Below are 21,711 nucleotides of genomic sequence, written 5' to 3'. Positions count from 1 at the left end.
ATGCCCTTCTACCACCATGTCATCAAAAATGTAGTGGTACGGGAAAGCAAAAACCTACCTTCCCTTATAGCTCTACAAGACCTAAACAGCGGACTTGCTCTGTAATCCTGGGTAAGCCACTTAAGCCAGTTATGCTTAGCTTTTCCTCCTTCTTTAACTGTTGATTCATTGTCTTGCATTGGGGCAGGACTGCTAGGAATGCTGTGTATTCAGTGCCTGTACAATGCCCTGCAGCGACGGGGGTCATCTGAGGACCAGCTGTGGAAAATTTGGCTGTGCTCCCCACTTTCCTCCTTGTCATTGGGCTGTGGAAAAAAAAAAAAAAAAACCACAACAAAAAACCCCCAAAGTTGTCACATGCACACAGTGGTCACGGTCACATAGATAAGGACTTGGCTGTTGATTGCATTTTAGCCATGACTTTTCTTTACCTCTTTAACGCTGGTTATGCTACAAGAAGAAGCTTTTGGAGACAATGATTGGAAACCATGACGCTGCAATGCTACCTTGAAAGTAGTATTTCCCCTTTCCAGGAAGAGCACCTTGGGTCTGTTCTATTTGTTGAAATTTGCAGTTTCTCCAAGTTCTGTGTTCAAGTTTTTCATTTTTCAGCTTTGAGTCTTTGAAACTATTTTGATTCTTGAGTTTCACATGTAATTATCAGTCTCCAGGAACTGAGTCTTAAAATAAAGTGCCAGCTGTCACAAGCATCAGAATCAAATTGGAGGAGCTGACAATCTATAAGCATAGGCAGGTGATGTGACTTACCCAGGGCCATATGGCAAGCTGAGTTAGGATTAAAATTCAGGTCTTGTGATTTCCCCAAAGAATGCCATGCCCGTGGGATCCAGCTGACTTCCTGGCACACCTTTGCACAGGACAAACTACAGTCTATGCCTCAGGTAGTTAAAATATGCACTTAACGACTATAGACCTGGTGTTAGCTGTCTTTACTGGCAGTCAAATTTCCCATTCTGTGCTGTGTCTGAGAAGATCTGTGTTTGCTTTCTGGGCTCTGGAAAAGTTGTCTTGCAGGAGCAGCTGAATTTTAGCTTGCTGGGCCCCAGCACACACCATAGCAGGAGATATGTGGTGTAATCACAGGTCCTGAAGGCTGGCCTTCTCTCAAGCTCTGTATCAGGTTGTTCAGATGTTGGATGCTGCCCAAATGTGGACTGTGCAGTATCAGAGCTGACCTTGAACGCAGGCAGACAAACCCCTGGTGGGGGGGAAGAGGGGGCTGTAGAAGAACATTACACACTGAGGCTGGCCAGGGCAATTTGAGCCCATTGGTGACCCCGTATCCCTGGCACTTCCATCTTCCTGGTAGATCCTCCATGCTCTGGGAGAGGAATTTTTGGTCTCTGTCACAGTTCCCAGATGTGAAGGTGGCAGAAGCACTTGTTTGAGCTGAAGCTGGGACTCTCTCTCTTGTGGAGTGGGTGCTGGTCAAACCATGTACCCAGAAAACTGGAATAGGCTCGTGAAGTTTTGTCAGCACCCACTGATTGCAGCAGGCACCCTGTTTCTATCAGCATGTTCACGTGAACAGTGAATGTTTTTGTACGTATTCAAAGGGAGGCTGGACAAGTGTCTTGGAAGATGCGGGAGGAACTATGTGGCTCAGGAATTAACCCAGGCTGACAGTGGCTACAGGCTAGCAGATCTTTTCAGAGAAGCCTTCTCTGTGCTGCCCTGCTGTTAGTCTTCCCTCACCAGCCATTCATGGCCGCTGTTGAGAGTAAGATGCTGGGCTAGGTGAACTCTGCTGTGACGTTTTTATGATGGAGATCAACAGCCCAAGATACAGACATTGTCCTGGCTCCAGGCTAGGTCTGGAAATTAATTCTTAACTGGTGCTGACTCAATAACTACCTTGTCCTGCCAGAAGAGACCTGGAAAAATTAATCCTCTCAGGAAGTTTTGGTAACGACCCCTGGCTTTGTTACTGGAGGTGGCTTGGCTACATCTCACTGGGGAAGCCAGGCTGGTTTGACTTAGGAAAAGCATAAGATGACCATGCCTGTCTTCTCTACTTGTGTTAGGCAAGCATGGCTCTTCCTAAGCTGATCTTTCTGCACCCAAGCCAGCTCTGTTTGCCTCACTTTTGGGTACCAGTCCCCAGTTCTAGTACTCTAATGACCTCAGCTTCTTTCAAAGTTGTTCTTCAGTGATGTTCTGCATCTTGCTGATGAGGCTGCTTCCCCAGTAGTTCGCAGTGCTGATCTGTAACTGAGGAAGGTATGACAGCACTTGTTAGACTGAGATCTGCTTTGTGCCTCATCCACATTTATACCATGCAATGCCCTTACAGATAGGGATGGAGACAAAAAGGCTTCTCAAAGGCCTCTGAGAGAGAAGTCCATCAGATCTGCAGTGTATTTTGTTTATTGGGGCTCTCCCTTATTTGCCACTTTGTGCAGCAAGTGCTACAAGTGCTATCTCACCATTGCCAGAGCCACATCTGGCTTGAAGCCGCTTGAAGCAGCTTGAACGAGAGACTCTGCACTCAAAACATTGAATTAATGGGCTTGGTCTTTTACACGTGAGTGAAATCCTTTCAGACTCTTGTCCATGTCAGGCTCCCAACTCTTCTAATTAAGAGGCTTTTAGCTCAGCCAATGTTTGAGAGCTACAGTACAGCTGGGCTTTTGATAAATGAGGAGATGCTAGAGGTAGGGATGTAATGGGTCCAATTTCAGCTTGGCAAATGTGTCTTCAAGAGAGAACAGAACATCCTCATACAACCTTTTGTTTGCTGCAGCAGAGCTGAGGAGACGTCGTCTGCGTGGGCTGCTCTGGCTTTTGAAATAGAAACGACAAAGCTGCTAACAAGAAAGTAAGATCTTCTGGGGATCTCAGTGTTTCTTAGGCAGCTAGACGGATGTTTTAGAAAACGTTTTGCTTATTTGCACTCTTTCTTCTTGTGGCTGTTTTCTGCAATCCTGTCGTGGCTTTTGCTTTGAACTCCCATTTCGTTTCCCCCGTGCTGTCGCCTGCACTCACCATCTAGTTCAGGGTGCTGCTTGTGCTGAGACTGTGTCTTCACGGAAGGAAAGGATCTGGCAAAAAGCTTCAGCAAGGTGGCCTGTAGCAGCCAATAATTATCATTCATCAGTTGGGCTATATGATTCCTTACTGTAATCACCTGTAAAATCTACGCAGCATATTTGCATCTTTTTTTTTTTTTCCTTTCAAGGCCATCTTTGCAACTTTTACTTGAATGTGAAAAGTAAGCTGGGGTTCTTTCCAACTTCTTTACTACTAACTCATACAGACTTGCCATCAGAAGCAAGCTGACTGTCCAGCTAATGGAGAGAATCAAGCTTTAGTCTCCAAATTTTGCTGTGTTGGCTCCATAACACAAAAAAAAGCTTGGTAGGAGGATTTGTTTGAAAAAGAGCAAGAGAGAAAGACACCCCCTTGCCTTCTCACTTTTCATGCTTTCTTCCCTCCTTTCCTCTGCAGTGTGCGCCAAAGTTTGTGTCCACCTCTGTGTCTAGTGCTTGACAGGAATATCTACTTGACTAGAAACATATATAATAGGTAGTGTTATTTATAGGTAGTTTTCTGCAGAGTTTCAAATAAGTATCTTCGCAGGTGCCGCTAGACGGAGGTGCCCTGAAAAAACACTGATTTGAAAGGGGGAGTGAAGTGTTCTGCTTGTTCTTTGAAGCAGAACCACCCTCTGGCTCACGAACCAGCAGTAATAAACAGAGTCAAATAGCGTGGTGCGTAATTGCCTTCTCCTTTTGTGTCAGCTTCATATAGTTCTCGCATGTGACACTCTTACGGGCCATCATGCTCTTTATCCTCCCATTGTACTAAGAGTGCAAACAGAATTAACTTGTTTGTTATCACGGCATCTGTACGTGGCTTTGAATTTCTTGGAGATTAAAAAAAAAAAAGAAAAAAAAAACAAACCAACCTTCAAGCGTTCTTTGTCTAGTACTGTTTAAATCTGCTCTCAGCCTGCTTGCACAGCTCACTGCTGCCCTGCAATGCAGAACGCAGATCTGCAGAAGGAGAAGTCTAAAGCAATCAGTGCAACAAGGCTTAAAAAATGCAGTGATGTTGCTGAAGAAAAGCTGTCTGGAAGGCGTTACACGGCATCAGTAAGTCAGGAGGTGGGTTGGGGTAGGGATGTGTTGTATGCATCTTTACAATCACAGAGCTGTGCTTAAGGGGGTGCTCTCATTCCTAGCCTTTTTGGTTTAGGTATTTGTAAGTAATGGGAATTATTTTCTTTGGCCTCTGAAATGTCTCCATAGTCGTGTAGTTTCCTTCCTATAAAGGTGAACATTTCAGATTAAAATTCTGTTTGGCAGCTTACGAGCTCTCATAACAGAGGCTGGAAGGCAAAGGGGACAGGAGTTCCCAGCTAATTAAATTTTTCCCAGTGTAGGAATTGTCTGACCTTTATTTGTGCTGTAATACCATGAAAGGAGATGGAGTTACTATTTGGGAAGTGTTAACAAGAAAATGTCGGAGGTGGAAGGCCAGCTAGGGGACCTGGGCAGGAGAGGGCTGGGAGAGACATTCCTTCTTCTCTTTCCTCTGTCAGTTGCACAGATCTTCTTCCTCTCTGCCTTTGTCCAGCTCTGGATGTTCTTGCAGTTGTGGTGCAAGTTTGGTGTTCAAAGGTGCAGAAAAGCAACAGGAGGAGGAAAAGCACAAGTTATGACCAGAGGAACCAAGTCTAGAGAGAAGCATTGTGCTCAGGGTATCCAGGGAGCTGTGCGAGAGCTGGGAGGTGGCCCTGCTCACGGTGTTCGAACCCCCGTCTCAGGTCACAAGACTATCACCGTGCTCCCATGTGGATTTACCTGTGTGCTTTAGTATTTCCTTCCCATCCTCTAATCTCCCCTGAAACCTTCCCTTGGCACCTGGGTTTCAACAGCAGAGACCTCTGACTGGCCTGTAGGTCTGAACCTGAGGAGGAGAGATGGCAAAAGAGCATCCTTGCTCACTGTAGGGTCTGGAGCCCCTCACAGTGTGGAGGGTTACAGCTGTGTGGTAGGTTTGGTTATGCCCATGTTGTGCACAGTGTGTACCTATGTATGGTGTGTACCTCTCACGCAAATTCTCTGCACACTGTCTGTCTTCCCCCCCCACCTTCCCTCAGTAACAGATATGGGGGCTGGGTATTCTTCTTTCAAATCAAAAAGGCATATAACTAGATGATGTGTGGGATGGAAGTGGAGGGTCGTGTTTGACTGGGATTTCTCTGTTTCCTGCCCTGCAGTTCTTCTATTTGCTCCTGACCTGGGCAAAAAGACTTTGAGAAGATGGAGAACCAGAGGGGAGCGCTTCTGGGATACGTCCGCTGGGAAGGAGAAGAGGAAGGGGATGAGGAGGATGGGGTGGCTGCTGGTGCCTCTCCCTCCAACCAAATGAGCGAATTGGAAGATGTGCAGGTGGAGATGCTCGAGAAGGCAAGGGAGCTCTTCCAGCTGTGTGACAAGGACGAGAAGGGTTTTATCACCAAGGTGGACATGCAGGTGAGGGAAAAAATCCTTCCCCTTTCCTGGGAGGAGCTGTAAAGTCATGAGTGGCAGAAGAGGGGAGAATGTGACAAGTCTTTCTTTTTGGCAAGCGTGGGTGTGCACGTGGACTCTGTCACATTCAGATTTCTGGTAGGCAAATTCTGCCACAGCCAGCTGCTAGGAACCGAAAATCCCAGAAGCACCTTGGACGTCCAGGGAATTCTTGGAATAAGTAGGACTGCAATTCCAAATTTTTAAGGAATGCATAAAATAAAAAAATTCGCAAGAGTTCCTACAAACATTAAGCATGCAGTGGATGGGTAATCTGGGGAGAAAAAAATCTTTGATTTAATAAAAAAAAAAACAAAACAAAACAACTACCACCACCCCAAAACACAGTCAACAATGAAAAAAAATTCACCAGCTTCTTAACAAAAAAAGATGTATAACTGTTTTGTCTCAATCATAGCTAAAGCCTGATCTCAAAAACTCACTGTAGGCCTGAACTTCAACTTTGCTCTAGTATAATGCATTTTGCTGCTTTCTGTTAGAAACAGTATTTATTAACAGAATCTCTGTAGTTCTTTGTGAGTTTTGTTTTAATGATTTATCAGGAAGGTTACATGCAGATTTGTTTTCTTCTGTCTCATCTCTTCTTCCATCTGTAATTAACACTTGGCAGGTCTATGCTGGTTTAATTATTGACTCACTTTGTTTTGGGTTGTGTGATGCCTAATTTTGTATGGTTACGTTAATAAATATTTATTAAGCTTTTATCTAAACCTGCACGTTTAACAGGCAATAGTGAGGTTTTAGTCCACGCCACTTGTTATTTGGAAGCTTCTTTGGGTGCCCTTCATGCTAGGTGCTCTACACACGTATTATGAAGGGAAGTCTCTCTGCTCCTTGCCTGTGCTGTGGGAATAGTGATACTGTCCCAAGAGGTGGAAGATGACAGAAGAAAGTTAACTCTCTGTTATGGACTGAATGTTTTGTTTATGATCTGCGAGATTTCCTGCAAGAGCTGTGAACTGAATCCAGACACCCACAAGTCTGTCCTCTCTCTCTGGCCGAAGAGGTGGAGCTGGTACCTGATGGGCCCAAAGAGAGCTCTCCTGGGAGCAGCAGTGGTCACAGGAAGCTGTCAGTGCCCTGGGGGGCAGCCACCTTTGGGCAGGGCTTGGGCAGGGGTGGAGAGAGGCAGGCAGTGAACTAGAGGCAATGGTTCTGAAGTCAGGGAGGAAGAGGGTTGAGCTCCCTCCAAACAAAATAACCTGAAGCTCCTTCTCTGCAGTCCTGGTTGAATCATCCAGTAGTGGAAAGCATTGCCGTATCAGTGGGCCCAAACAGGTATTTGTGTCATTGCTCATCTGTACTTGCAGACGGTCGCTTACTCACCAGGATGCAGTGCTGAAAGGGCACATCACTGTGGGCCAAAGCTGAGGACAGCAGGGACAGGAGCTAGTCACAGGGAAGACTTGAGTCATGTCTTAATTTTGTTCATTCTTTTGTCTCTGCAGCGGCTTCAGAGTGAGCTCCCCCTAACCCTTGAACAGCTGGAGGCTGTTTTTGACAGCCTGGAACAGAACAATAATGGATATCTGACACCTGTGGAGTTCAGCATGGGACTAGGTAAGGACTGCACAGAGGCAGAGGAATGAAAAAGCCCATCTGTGGCATGATGTTTTACATTGGTAAGACAGAAAGTGCAGTGGTTCTGCTGAAGCTGTACCAGCAATGCCTCATGCTTATGTGAATAACATTGGAGAAGGTGTGTGTGCAATGGTGCTGTCCCCCTTCCTGAGCCTTTGTGTTGCCACCTTCTACAACTGTTACCTGCCTACCTGGTAGAGCCAGCTTCGAACATCTCCTACTGGAGATGGTACATACTGCAGTCTGTATCTAGCCATGTGATCCACAGTTGTCCATCTGGATAAGGACCTTCGTTAGGTGAGGGGACAGAAATATGCCTCTCAGCAACTGTCTCCAGTTGCCTTTGCCAGAAATGAGTCATCTCTGGAGTGTGGGCTTTTCTGCCCAGTGCTGGATCGGAAGAAACCTTAAAAGATCATCTAGTTCCAACCCCACTGCCATGGGCAGGGACACCTTTCACTGGACCAGGTTGCTCAAAGCCCCATCCAGCCTGGCCTTGAACACTTCCAAGGATGGGGCAGCCACAGCTTCTCTGGGCAACCTGTTCCAGTGCCTCACCACCCTCACAGTAAAGAATTTCTTCCTAATACCTCATCTAAATCTGCCCTCTTTCAGCTTAAAACTGTTACACCTTTTCCTATCGCTACACTCCCTGATAATGAGTCCCTCCCCATCTTTCCTGTAGGCCCCCTTTAAGTACTGAAAGCCTGCTATAAGGTCTCCCCGGAGCCTTCTGTTCTCCAGGCTGAACAACCCCAACTCTCTCAGCCTGTCTTCATAGGAGAAGTGCTCCAGCCCTCTGGTCATCTTTGTGGCCCTCCTCTGGACCTGCTCCAGCAGGTCTGTGTCCTTCTTATGTTGGGGGCCCCAGAGCTGGATGCAGTACTCCAGGTGGGATCTCACCAGAGCAGAGTAGAGAGCAGAGTAGACGGTGAATGGGTGCCATTTGGCCACCTTGACATAGACGGCGCCCTCTGTGTTATGACTTGGTTATTCCCAAATCTTATTGAGGCATTTGTCCCAGCCATAGCCATAGATGGACATCATGAGGGTACCTGCTTCAGTGCTATTGCTGGCAGAGGTAGGCAAGATTTCTCTTTGTGTTAGCCACCAGTTGTCAAGGACCACCCTCTGTTGGTAGCCTGGCTCTGTGGCACTTGTTCCAGTCTAGGCAAAACACTTCATTTCTGTGTTTCTTTTCTTTATGGTTGTTCTTTGTGTCTGGCTTTATTGAAATCCTTTTCAGACTTTGCCCCTAACTGAAGAGTTTAGTCTGGCATATTGCCGTCTTCCTTCTGGAGTGTGCAGGGGGGAAATCAAGGGAAGCAGTTCAAGCTGCAATCAACTCTGCTTCTTGAGAGGGCTCCTCGCATGGCGTCTGAGAGGTTACAGGGTGCATCTGCACAACTGACAAAAGAGCATACTTTAAAATGTTCAATTTCAAGCAATCTGAGGTCCTTCTACAGTGTCAAAACAATCTTCAGCTAATTCTCTAGCTCAATTTTCCCAGCTATAAAAGAGAGATAATGAGAGATAATGACTCTTTCTTTAAAGCAGGCACCCAAGGTGCCTAATCTAAGACCATCTTCTTAATTAACTGCCTGATCCTCAGGTTTTAAGCTGAATAGGACCTGTATCTCCACACTGCAAGTTTTTTTACTGCAAGTTCTTTTACAGCACATCTTAAGAGTGGCAGAGAAGTGTCTAGGTTCTGGACATACGGAGCTAAGAAGTGGTCAAGTGAAGTGACTCTAGGTACACAAATAGTAGATATTTTTCCCCTTAAAGCAGCTTAATATTCTCATCCATGCTCTGAACATCCTTGGCTCCTGGCCCTGTAGCTGGGATGTCATTTCTGCCTTTTGAACCAAGCAGATGTGTTTTGGAAAGGATGAGTAGCCGCTAATGGAGGTCTGACCTCTGTATACAGGATGGAGGCCTGAGTTATGGATAGGATTGCTTGATTTGTTTCTTTGAGAAGAATTTGTTCCCAGCACCAGTATTTGTCACATGCCTTGCATAGCATGAAGTTCTCATGGTGTTATTGTCTCAGCATGAAACAGGATCCAGATAGCTGGAAGCCATCCGTACGTGGGATGGGGCAGGAGGGGTTGTTTGGAAGGTAAGTTTGTTTTGTTCAGAGATTCTACACAATCCTAGCAAGAGGCGGTCCTTGTCCCATAGCACTTGAATCAGAACAGACGTAGCACATGAGAAAGGAAGAGTATTGATCTCCTCACTTTTTTTTTAAGCTGTGGGACTAAGGCATGGTGTTATTCAGTGCCGGGCTTGCAGTCCCGGAGGGAGCTTGTGGGATCATCGGCAACTGAACCCACAGTGCTGCTCTATGGGAGTGAAGTGACCTAAAGCCGCATGCTTCGCATGTTGAGAATCCAAGGCCGTGGGTGGTAGGTCATCTTCACACAGATGTGAGCAGAGCCCTAACAGCCAGGGCTGGGAGCCAGTTTCAGTCCCAGCATTGCAGACTGGATGCTGACATCACTCAGGACATCAGAACGGAGGCTCTTTACTGACCAGGAGCTGTATTCCACACCAGCAGCGTGCAGGCAGCTTCTCATGGAGCTCTGTTGGGCTGCCATTTAAATAGCAGCTTATTAAATGACATCCAATTTTACTGTACTCTCCTTCTTCCTCTCTCCTTACACCAGGAAAGTTAATAGGGATTGAATTGTGTCAAGGGGCTGGGAGAATGGATCACTCCAGACACGAGGAAACCTTTGAGTCAGGCTGGTCAGATGACTTGGACCCAGCAGATGATGATGAAGAGAAACGATTCTGTTCTATGATGGAGCAGCTTGGAGCAGCCCACATGTTTGACGAGTAAGTAGGGGAGTCGCATGGCATTACTTCTACCCTGTTTTGATATTGTGATACCAAAACTTTAAAGTACCAGCAAAGACCAAAGAGGTGAACTGTGCCGCTTGCTCTCTGAAGAACTGCTTGGACTTTCTCTACTGCTATGGATTTTCAGATGCTTGGTAACAAATGCAGTGAAGTCTGAGTGTTCTCATTAGTTTACAATTACTTTTAGTGCAGTGCTTTTCACAAAGAGTTTCCCAAACTAAAGTTCATATTACAGCTGTAAAATGTAGCAGTTGGTGGAAGCCCATCTGCGTGCAGCAAATGAAAAGAGGCATGTGAGGGTTAGACAAGGTAAGGAGGATGAGTGTGCTCTCTGTTCCAAAATGGTGTTTGAGTGTTCACACATGTTGAGGAAATCTTAGTCCTAAGAATCTCTGTGAAAGATGTGTGCTCAAGGGGCTGTTTGGCTGGGCTGATCTTGAAGAGTGTGAAAGGCTAACCTGGGCAAGGGATGCTCACCTGAACCTTGAAATTTGATATTAATGCCCTTGCATGTGGCCCCAGTAGAGTTTGTTGTCCCCAGTGTCATCCAGTCTTTTTTTAGAGCCTTCCCAAGTGAAGCATTATGCGTAGAAGATGTGGTTCTTACTGATGCACATCTGCTGGGGCTGGGGTGCCCAACAGCATCTGTGGCAGCCCTTTTTTTCAGGCATCGTAGTCCAACAGTGTTGCCAGTTTGCAGGGAGCAGTCCGGGTAGCGGCAGGAGACAAACAGCATTGGAGACAGAAGCTGAGAATGAAGGAGTTTGCTGCTTTCAGAGCTGCATCTGTCGTGAAACAGATTTTTTTGTTGTTGTTGCTCTTGTTTGCACTGTTATGTGGAACACCTGCATGGTTGGTTTTTTTTTTTTTTTTAATGCTAAACAATTTCCCTTGTCCTGAAAAATTCTGGAAAGCTGTTATGCCCCAAATACTGGAATGACACTGTGAAAGGCCATATTACTGTTCTAGAAAAATAGCCTCTGGTGTTTATAATTCTTCTGTGAGAAGCATCAAGTCTTAAAGTGGAATTATCCTATGTTTTATTTTGAACGCTTACTTGCAGTTTTATGCAACGAGTTCAGTAGCTACTTCATGTCGTGCCTTTGTGCCAAGCCAGCTGTTGTAAAGTAGTAATATAAACCAGAAGCTAATTGGGATTGGAGCAGGAATCTGAACTATCTATCTTCACTGGTTTTGCTAGAAAGAAATGGCTTTTTTATTAATGGGAATTAGTATGTTCTGTTATCTTAAAACACTGATTTTGATGAAGTGCTAGTAACTTTTTCAACTTGGGACAGAACAAGGAGACTATGATGCAATGGTGGCAGGGGAATCAAGAGCTTTTTGGTTGTTCTTTTAGTTTGTTTTCTCACAAAAATATTAAGGGAGACAAATACATAGATAAAGAAAAATGCCTACTTTGATAATGTCTATAGGTTTAATTATTCTGTACGTTTCAAAGTAGTTCCTCCAAAGCATTTAATGGATTTAAAACATGAAGTGATGTCTGGAAGCTTATAAGACTGTTTTGGGAAGAGTCAGTTTGTAAGTGCTGTGTTCAAGTTACAATGAATTAAATGCCAAAACAGTGTAATCAATATTGCAGGTTCAGAAAAATAAGACTTTCCAGGGCTTCCTCTGTTATTATCCTGATGTGACACCTGGGCAAACTTGCTTCTTTTTTTTGTGCCTCAGTTTCCAAACCTGTAAAATAAATAAATAACAGGGATGGTAGCATCCACCAGTACAGTTCTGGTGTGAGAGCAACACCCGTGAGAAGTATGCTAAAATCCCTGGGCTGTAACAGTTTGCTGCTTGACCATAGCTCACAGCAAGTTTGCTGAATGTTCATTTCTTTGAGGCTTGGGTTAGACAACAAATCTATTATTGCTGAATACTTGAAAAATAATCATTCCAGGTTTGCCTCCTAGAATTTTCTTTGCCTCTTTCAGATGACTTCCTTTATTTTAACCTTGCATTAGATCTCACTGCACATGCATGCTCCGTCACTGTCCAACTCCCCTCTTTCCTATGATGATGTAATGGAGGTCATCCCAGGAGAAGGGCAGTTTGTCTGTCCCGAGTGCATGTTGGAGTTGGAATAACATTCCATAAGATGACACAGAAACTCATTTGCTTTCCTTCTCTCTTGTATGCTTGCTCCAGTCCACGTGAGATTCGGGAACTCTGGGCTCGGCTACGAAAGGAGCGTCCAGAGCTCTTATCCAATTTTGAAGAGTTTCTGTTGCGTGTTTCGTCATACATAAGGGAGGTGAATCATGAGAAGGAGTCTATGGAACAGGCATTGAAACGGTAAGGACAACACCATGGTTGTTTGCTGGATGCTGCCTCAAATGCGAGGAGAGACTGGGTTACAGGATGCAGAGATTTTTCTTGCTGTGATAAAATTACTCTTTATCTTGACCGGATCCCCATGGGTTTGTTTTGCGTTAGTGCCTATGCATAACATTTGGTCTGGTTAAAATCCCACACAATGCCACATAACTGTTAATGAGAATCTGTTTCCACCCTCCTCTCCTGTTTTCTTTCTGTATTCTCCTCCTCTCTCCTGACCTGCGTGCACCTTGCCTTTTGTAGGAAGGAGACAGACCATGACCGAGAAGTCAGGTGCCTTTATGAAGAAATGGAGCAACAGATCAAAGCAGAAAGGGAGAGACTGATCTGCCAGGTACTTCATCTCTCTTGGCTGAAGCCAGACTTTCTCTGGTCTGAAGTAGAGGTGGTGGCTCATCTGGCCAAGGAACAGCTCTTACTGTGCTGAGTGTTGTACGCACAGGTGTGTATCTTTACCTCTGCAGGAAGCACTGAGACATGACAGGAGTAATCTGCTCCAGAAGGAACTGCGCAGCAAAGAGCAGGAGCTGGAGAAAATCCTCTACCGCCAGAATAAGGTAACAGGACCCAAATCCTTCTTAAAGAAGCATGTCCCCTTCTATTGTCTTTCTGATCAGACCTTTTCTGACTGAGAATCATTTTTATCTGCTGAGGGTTGGTACTAGCTAGTCTACTAGTCTAGTTCTCTCCTGTCTCTGAAGGTGTTGAAGTGGTTTTTCAAGTGATTGGTTTGTCTTCAACTGTAATGTCTTCCTGTGAATGTTTTGTCCACACGTTTTCTTATCTGTTTTGTTTTCTTTTGGCACAATCTTCCTATCAGTTGTACAATAACTATTTGGCAAGGAAGACAGAGTAAAAATTTGGAAGTTACCAGTCTGGAGCCTTTCCTGGTGTGAAAGCAAGCTGTGTATGGACATACAAGAGCCGAATTTCTCTAGTTCGTGTTTTCTGGTTGCTCCAGAATAACCCAGAGTGAACAGTTCTGTGACGCTTAAGGGCTGTACGTACTCTATATGCGCATTTCAGCACCTAATGACGTACTGATTAATCAATCACAGAAAAGATCAAAGGAGCGTGCCGGCCCTGGCATGGACATTTGAATGGGATGGTCCATTCTGGATATCTTTTTCCTTTTTGTCTGGAGAACTGAAACATGACACCCCCCCAGAAACAAGCACAGGAAGTACCTGTAAGATGCCGGCGACCAGGGGTATGCAAGTTGGATACCTATCTGCGATGTGAATGAAACAGCACTTCTCTGAAATCATCAACTCGTTGTGCAGCAGCTGCAAAATCCAGCAAAACTTAGGTGCGATCAGGAAGGATATTGAGAATAAGATAGGGGACATCATTTTCCTGCTGCCCACACCCTTGATGTGCCTCAATGGGTGTGTGCAGTTCTAGTCTCCTCTAACTCCACTATGTCCTTCTTAAGTATGAAGGTAACGGAGCATCTGCCTTAGGAAGAGAAACTAGGACAGCCTAGACTTGATTTTGGAGAGGAGGAGACTGAGAGAGGAAGATAGAAGTGAGCTTTATGGACTCAGGAAGGTGGTGGATAATATCCATGTAGAATCGTTATCCTCTAAATCCTGCAACAGCAGAGGTGAGGGACACTCAGTGAGACCAATATGAATTCGATTTAGAAGAACCTACTCCTTTACACAGAGATTAGTGAACTTTTGGATTTTTTGCTGCAGGAGGCAGGCAGTATCAGCAGTTCAAAAACGGATTGGACAAACAAATGGACAACAGGCTCGTAAATGTTTATTAAAAGGAGGAATAGCCAGGTATGTGGCCTCTAACATCCCTAGTCCAGGGACCATAGATGCTCATACTCCAGGGGGTGTATGTGGGGAATGGACCATAGTTAGGGGTCTAGGCATGGTCTTCCCAGGTAGGATCCCCTCCTGCTATGGGGTCAAGGCAGAGTACTGGGCTATATGGACACTTATTCTTAGTCGAATGGTCATTTCTGATGCTCGTTGCTTAGTACAAGCCTGAGAGTTATGTGGTTAATCAGGTCCCCCTTGTGGTGTAAGACCAGTATTGTAATCGTGCTATTCCATGGTGTCGCTTCCAAGTACAGACAACATAAACGGGAGAGTTGTGTGTGAGAGAGATTTCTTAGGGAGGGGCAGGTGCTTTGCTTAAAGCCTGTCCCCTGGCTTATTGAAAGATCCAAAGGCTGTAGGCTGCGGCTGCTGTGTCTTAGTCTCAACTCCACTGCTCAATATATGTGGTCATGCTCAAATTTCCCTTGAGGTCCAAAGGACTGGAAGTCTCCAGGCAAAGCTAGGTGTGACTTGCGCTTGTAGCCCCAGCGGGGAGAGATGTGGGGCTTGTGTTTCAAGGAACCAAGGAAGGGTCAGCTCTGTTCACTCCTGCTCACAACTGTTATATGTGTGTTGCTGGCAGAGAGCAGGGTCATAAGAAAAAAGCACTTTATCTTGTGCCACAGTGTGCTGCTTTACTTTCCCTTTGAGAGGGGGAGAAGGTGGGCTGAGAGAAAAGGTAAGTTGAAGGTATAAATGTAGAGGCTGACACACTGGCCACACTGGTCAGAACTGGTTCCTGGTGTTCTTCTCTGGTTGCAAGCATGGACTGTATAATTTTGTTTTGGGGCTGTAAGTTCTCAGATGGGTACCACAATTTCTGCATGGCACCAGCTTCAGCAGAGCGCCCTGTTTAGCTGGTACGGCTGGCTAAATACTGAAGTGTCAGTCTGATTCTTCTTGCGATGCCCTACTTGTCATCTGAGATGGGCGGATTTGACTGCTGTGTCTGTCTTGTGACTCTTTCCCAGACTATGCCAGCCACTTGTGAGGAATCACATCACTGGTTGAATATGTGACAGCAGGCTTTAAACTTCCCAAATCAGGTTTATTAGTTGTGCTGGGGTCTTACGCTGCCTAGAGTGCATCTGTGCCCCAGTGGCATTTAAGCAACATCTCTAGCCTTGAGGCCCTGTCTCCAACAGTAGTAAAGGCTACCCAATCACTCGACTTTCCAGGTGTAGCGTGAGATACCCCTAGCACCTTGATACATCTCCCTTTCAGCAGCCATGGGCCCGGGAAGCCCCCAAACTAGAGGATGCATTTCAACAATTGTGTTTAATAAGTCCCAACAGACACACTCCTGCTTCTGCCCAAATTTTTCCAGTCCTCCTTTGACCCTCATTTGCACTCTGATTTTCTACAATGCCAGACAGCAACAAGTTCCTCATGCTGCCTGAAGCGCTTCCTCAGCTATGCCTGACTAATTGCATTGCTTGCTCCCCAGTGCTGGCATGATGAGAAATAATTGCTTCCAATTTTGCCTTCTCTGTGCCACTGGTGGTCCTGTAGACCTAAGTAGTGTTGACCTCCCTTCCGCCTTGTTGTTTACATTTGATTTTTCAGCCTGTTTTTACAGGCATGATTGTACAAAACCCTTCCTCTCTGTGTCCAACCCCTCCTTCTCTCTCATTGCAGCTGGAACATCAGCTACAGTCTCTGAACTCGGAGCAGTTGGAGACCCGTGTGCAGAATGAAAGGCTACGGCACCTGAATGAAAACCTGCTGGAAGAGCTGGAGAAAAGCAAATGGGAGCTGGAAGCGGTGAAGGGGCAATTACACAAGCTCCAAAAAGAGGCTCAGCTTGAACAAGAGCAGAAGGACAGGTGGGAATGGGCAGGGAAGGGGGTGTCAGGGCAGGCACCCAGGCAGAGAAGGAAGGGTGGGCAAATAGTTAAAAAACACCTCTAATTAGAAGCCATGGCCTCATCAGAGGATTGCCTGTCTCTTCTTGAGGAAAAGAAGTAACATTCTAGTGGTCTTATGGGCCTAAACAGGGAGTGATACTGCCTGCTCCTGCCTGTGTTTAGTGGGAAATGAATACGCTCATTGATGTTTGTCTAGAAAAGCACTGTAAAAAATACAGACGTTCCTGGGCCTAAAGGAGGCTTCTCCTCTGTGTATTTTCCAGTTCACCATCGCCTCTACAAAATTCCTACAGATTCTCTTCTAATCACTTGTGTTCCTGTTTCTGGGTTTAATCTAATAATACTGAACTAAAACATTGGGATGTTTCAGATCCAGATGGCAGTGAGCATCCTTCCCATCTCTAGCAGATGAGGAAACTGGGGTGTGAAAGGAGAAAATGGGATGCCTGCTCTCGCATTGAAGGAGAGTGGGAGAGCTGGGGTATAACCCAGCCATCCCAACTTCTGTGGCAGTGCTGCTTCCTCTGAGTCATAGAATCATAGAATGGTTCAGGTTGGAAGGGACCTTAAAGATTACCTAGTTCCAACCCCACTTCCACGGGCAGGGACACCTCCCACTAGACCAGGTTGTAGGTCCATGTGTCATAAAAAGCTATTTAACGTTTACTTTAAAAATGAGAAGTATGGCAATCTTATCTGTTGTGTGGGGGCACAGTAAAAAAAAACATTAAATGTAAAGTTTGCTGGAACAATGAACTGTGCTTATATTCAAACGTAAATCTGAAAAATGGAAAGGTGTTCAAAGCTTAGATTAGTGCTCAGATTGACACCTAGTTGGTCTTTAATCCTCTATCATTGCAGAAAATAGGAAAATTACAGTGTTGCTAGACCCCAGGAGTGTGGAAGCTTCTCAAAAAAACACTGAAGGGATCTGAGTTGTGCCAGTTTTGTCATTAATTTGTCTAACCTGATTTGTTTTGAAGAATCTTCTCACAATAAAAACAAAGCAAAACAAGGAAAAAGTTTTAAGACAGAACATTGCTACTATAGGACATACCAGCTTTTGTTTTTGCAGATGTCCTACCATATGCAGTTAATGTGCAAATGAGGTACCAGATTTTGTATACTATAAAACCTTAGTAATAGAATAGAAGTATAGTCAGACACCCTGGCTACAAAATTCACTACTCTATAGGATACCGAATTGCATCCAGTACCGAACCCAGAGGCAAAAACAATCCTTCCAATGTCACAGGAAAAGAGTGATATAATTTTTTTGGGGGGGTGGAACGGGAATCCTCCTAGCATAGGGCAGGCCCTTATCTTTGAGAATACCATGAGTGTCCCTGAGAAAGGGATCTTTGTATCCCGTTAACTTATTTCCCCTTTTAAAATCCCCTACACCCAGGGATGTGTTTAGAGTCTCCAAGAATATGCAGAAAGAGAAACAAAGCCTCCTTCGGCAGCTGGAGCTCCTCAGGTAAGAACAGGGCAGGGGGGAATCCTGACTTCTCATACGTGTAAGGGGATGAGGTTTCAGCACTGTGCTCTTTTCTCCCACAGAATGCAGAATCCCACAGAATACGCTCCACTGGGAGCATATTCAAGCAGTGCCCAGACATTGCTTGTTTTTCTAGGTCCAGACAGAGTTGTGAGATCTGTCGAGCTCTGGCAGAGCACAGGCTGTGTTATATCACCAAGTAATCCCTCCACTGAAGGAATTTAGTCTTTCCTGCTGACTAAGGGGACCATGTGGAGCCCATTACTTGAGCTGGGATACATGGAAATCCCAACGCGCCTGGCAATAAATAACACCTTTATCTGTGTCCCAAGCTCCCTTTCTGTTCTAGCTTTCAAATGTTGATTTTTGCTCCATTTTTGATGAGTGCTTCATTGTGTCTCTCCTGTGTCTTACTTTGGAGCAGAGAGATGAACAAGAAACTTCGAGATGAGCGAGACGCTTTTGAAGCCAAGAAGCTGGTTAGTCTAAGAAAGAAAATCCCAATTCCCAACCACCCTCCTTTCACCTGCTGCTGTTGCTGTCGCCACTCGGGGGCCTGTCACTTCCACGGGGGACAATGACCTGAGCTCATGAGGCCTGGTGTGGTGCTTAATACAGACTTCGCAGCACCTCTCTGCCTGTGCTGGAGACGAGCTCTGCTGGCTGCAGTTGCCAACTGCCCAGGTTTAACCCAAGGCGTGTTAGCTTGTGACTGTCACACAGCCCCGTGCAGGGCTGCAGTGGGTGGCTGCCTGCTGCACACATGAGGTCTGTGTGTTGTGACAGGCACTGGGCACGTGCAAGGAGGGGAGTGAAGCTGGACGCATCCCTGGTGGTGAGGAAGAAGATGGATTCCCAGATGTGCTGCTGGCTGACTGGGGGTGGAGGGGCATGGGAAGGTTTTGGAGTTTCTCTGACCCCTTGAGTTTGTAGCAGATGTTTTCAGATGTTCCTCTGGGGCAGCTCCCCATTCCTGTGAACTCTGCTGGGGTGGAGGTGCAGTAGTGAGCCTTGTGTCAGAGAGCTAGGAGAAAGAACGGGGCCTCTAACATCTGGAGAAGTCCATTCCATCTCTGGCCTTTCCCAGTCTCCCAGATAAGTACGAATATGTGACCTGTTTTTAATTCTTACTATTTTTTTTGTGAAAAAAAGTCTTTGTGTTCCCAAATGTCCTGGCAAGGCTGCTCTGTGCTCTTCTTGGACCCATCCCTGCCACCATGTGTCTTTGCCGGCTCTGCCACCATGCTCCACTTGAAGATCTGGAAGTACCTGTCTTGCCATGAGGACAGGCAGTGGTAGGCTGAGAGACTTCCTGGCTGGTGTGTAAATGGAAGCACAGGGATCATGCCCAGATAGGGGACGAGATGCCCTGCTGGGGAGAGGCTGGATTTTTTTCTCCAAGTGGAGCAGCAGATGCATAAAATAACTTCATTAGCTGTTTTGGATGGAGGTGAGGTGTCTGCCTTTGTGTATGTGTTTCTGGAATCTGAAAGAAGATTTTTTTTTTTTTTCTTCTCCATTTTTAAAGCTGCTAAGTATGTGTGTGTGCACCAGAGCTTCCTCCTCGCTCTTGGAGAAGTAATAAACACAGTCACTCTGTAGCAGAGTCCAGTGCAAGTAGGCAAAGAGAATGGTTTGTTCTCCTCTTTTCATGCGTAGTGCTTCATCAGTTTCTGGGTTCCTGTGGGTGGGGCAGGTGGCCCACGGAGACCACAGTTCAGGTATGTACCTCTCTGTATGCAAACCTTGTCCGCTTCAACTCTGTTTTCTTCTCCTTTTCCCCCACTAGGACCTGCTTAGGGCTGCTCTGAAAAATGACAGTTGCAGGTGAACCTAAGAAAGAGCCTATCAGAGAGAGTCATAGTACAGAGGAGTCGCTTTCTCCCTTCTCCCTGTGCTGCCAGTAGGGATGGGGCAGCAGAGTGAACTCCTCCTACCACCATTGCTCATCCGGCAAGGCTGTGTCATGCTGGACAGATGACGCCTGTACTGGAGTAAGGTTTTTTCCTTTGTCAGACAGGACATCTTGCTGGCCATTCTTGTTTTAGTGTGCAGGAAAGCAGGGCTCCAGGGGATTGCAGAGATGCTGCTATCATCACACACCTGCAGAAGATCTGCTGTCCAGCCCGTCCCACAGTAAGGGGGAGAGACAATAGCAATACTTCCCTGCAGCAGCAGAAAGGAGATTCCAGCCTTCTGATGGAGATCCCTAGTGCGTGACACTCTCTCTGCCAGAGACTATCAATGCTTTTACAGGCTAAAAAGAAACCCAAGGCTTTAATGCCCTCTGTTAGTGCTGGGAAGGGTTGTGTTATTTCTGTGAAATTAAGGTGTGGTGAACAGTGGTTCTTTCATAGCAAAGACTTTGAAGTGGTTGGAAGGAGAGTTGGGCTGTACATGGCTGATAGCAACCCAGCTGCTGCTCCTTTGCACTTCTCAGTGCCCAGCTTAATACTTTGCTCTTCATAAGAGTTTCTGGCCTTGTCAGGGTAGGCAGACCCTGGCCCCCCGGCACTGTGGGGCACTGTTTTGCCCCAGTGGCTATAGGTCACAGATAGCAATGTGTGGCTATTTCTGCCTGTATGCAAACCACTCTTGGGTGCTTTTAAGACCCAGGAGTTGCGGGTTCAGTTTCACACCCATGACCCATCTGGCTATGGAGTTACGCTTGCATGCTGTATGTTGACAGAGTGATTTTCATGTCTGCTCATGGTGAAGAGTGTTTTGGGACTTTGACTACATTGGACACATATTTGTATTTCACTAATAAACCAGAATTTTTCCTATCCCACTGATAAACCAGAATCTTTCCCATCCAAAATGCTTGTACGTGTGCTGCTGTTGTTGTGGAATTCTTGCCATCGTGTGTTGTACAGCTGTGACGTTGTGTCTGTCCCTTTACCATCCCGGTGAAAAGTCAAATGTTACCCAAACCTGGCAGGCCAATAAAGCATGGCAGAGCCAACGGCAAGCGTGCCCCGTTGTTTCTCCTTTCTTACCCAGGTACGTACTCTGCGGGCTGTTTCCTCTCCAGGTAGTGTGGTGCCGTAGCAGATTGCCTGGGAGTTCCTTTGCTCCACAGGTGACTTGAAGGTTGCAACTCGGCTCCAGTGGGCGGTAACATGATTTCCTTGTTTCTGTGCATCTAGAGAGTGCCCATGAGCAAACCAGCCCAAACCCTGAAAACTTCCTCCTCCTTCCCCACTGGAGAACAACTGGTTGGCTGAACCACAGCCTGGTATCAGTGATGACCGAAGGGTCGTTATGCACTTGGGTGTCCTTTACCTTGGAAGATATGCACTCTGCAGTTGTGAGCCTTTCCGTGCTGGATTGTTGCTGTGGCTGGAGCTTCTCTTGAACACCAGTTTTATACGTAAAAAGTGTTTTGGGGTGGTTGGTTTTTTTGCCCTCAAAGGTCCTAGTTGGGTGAGGTCCTCTGTGGAGTCCAGAGTGTCTCCTTTTGTTGGACCGCTTTGCAGTAAAGGTGTCCTGGGAGTTCTGGCCAACAGAGCAGCTTCTTAATTTTTTGCCTTTTAAAATAAGCCGGGGTTATTGAAGAAATAATCTTTGTAGTCCTTCCCTGGGCTGTGGGCTGCATGAAGGAAGGCCTGTCTGGAGCTGCCTGCAGGTAGTTTGGTCAGTTCAAAACTAGTGACAGAGGCAGATCTGGCAGGTTGCAAACTTCTCTCCCCACCTTTACTCCTAGAAATAACTTGTAAGGACATGTCAGAAATCGCCAGAATTACAGAGTGAGTACATCTCCCTTCCCATCAGTGCGGAGGCGGTGGGCACCTTGCCACGCTGTCTCTCACTTTGTGTTTTCTGTGTGTAGCCGGAGCAGTTAGCCAGTCTGTTCGGGGGTGGGAGGGCTAGGCTTTGGCATGGCATTTGGGGGAGCTGTCAGGTCGTTCCTCTCTCTGCCACAGGCTTTCCTGTATGATCTCAGGCAAGTTGCTCATCTCTGACTCTGCTGAGAATGACAAAGCTGCCGCGTGGCGGGGAAGAGGGTTGCAAGAGTTGTCCTGCTTTCCCCTTCTCTAGGGAGCTGGTAAACACTGGCTGTAGGAAGTGTGTAGTCTGAGGTAAGTAGGTGGAAAGCATGGAGAGGGACGTTTGTATAAGGCAGAGTATGTGCATAATCCTTTGCA

General features: G+C 46.2%; 1 protein-coding gene across 3 annotated transcripts in view; it reads left to right on the top strand.

Annotated features, from left to right (window-relative positions):
- CRACR2B (calcium release activated channel regulator 2B) overlaps positions 1-21,711 on the top strand; it is a 49,015-nt gene that overhangs the window by 14,569 nt on the left and 12,735 nt on the right. For all 3 annotated transcript variants that reach the window (XM_054198816.1, XM_054198815.1, XM_054198817.1), the window contains exons 3-11: positions 5,246-5,501; positions 7,007-7,118; positions 9,809-9,980; positions 12,171-12,317; positions 12,603-12,693; positions 12,824-12,916; positions 15,833-16,020; positions 17,471-17,542; positions 17,985-18,042. In XM_054198816.1, coding sequence (XP_054054791.1) covers positions 5,289-5,501; positions 7,007-7,118; positions 9,809-9,980; positions 12,171-12,317; positions 12,603-12,693; positions 12,824-12,916; positions 15,833-16,020; positions 17,471-17,542; positions 17,985-18,042 — 1,146 coding nt within the window. In that variant the 5' untranslated portion in view covers positions 5,246-5,288. The remainder of the gene's footprint in view (positions 1-5,245; positions 5,502-7,006; positions 7,119-9,808; positions 9,981-12,170; positions 12,318-12,602; positions 12,694-12,823; positions 12,917-15,832; positions 16,021-17,470; positions 17,543-17,984; positions 18,043-21,711) is intronic.

This window comes from Rissa tridactyla, chromosome 4 (assembly GCF_028500815.1).
Source record: "Rissa tridactyla isolate bRisTri1 chromosome 4, bRisTri1.patW.cur.20221130, whole genome shotgun sequence".
NCBI lineage: Eukaryota > Metazoa > Chordata > Aves > Charadriiformes > Laridae > Rissa > Rissa tridactyla.
Note: the sequence above shows the minus strand (reverse complement) of the source record. Positions and strands in the feature narration are given on the sequence as shown.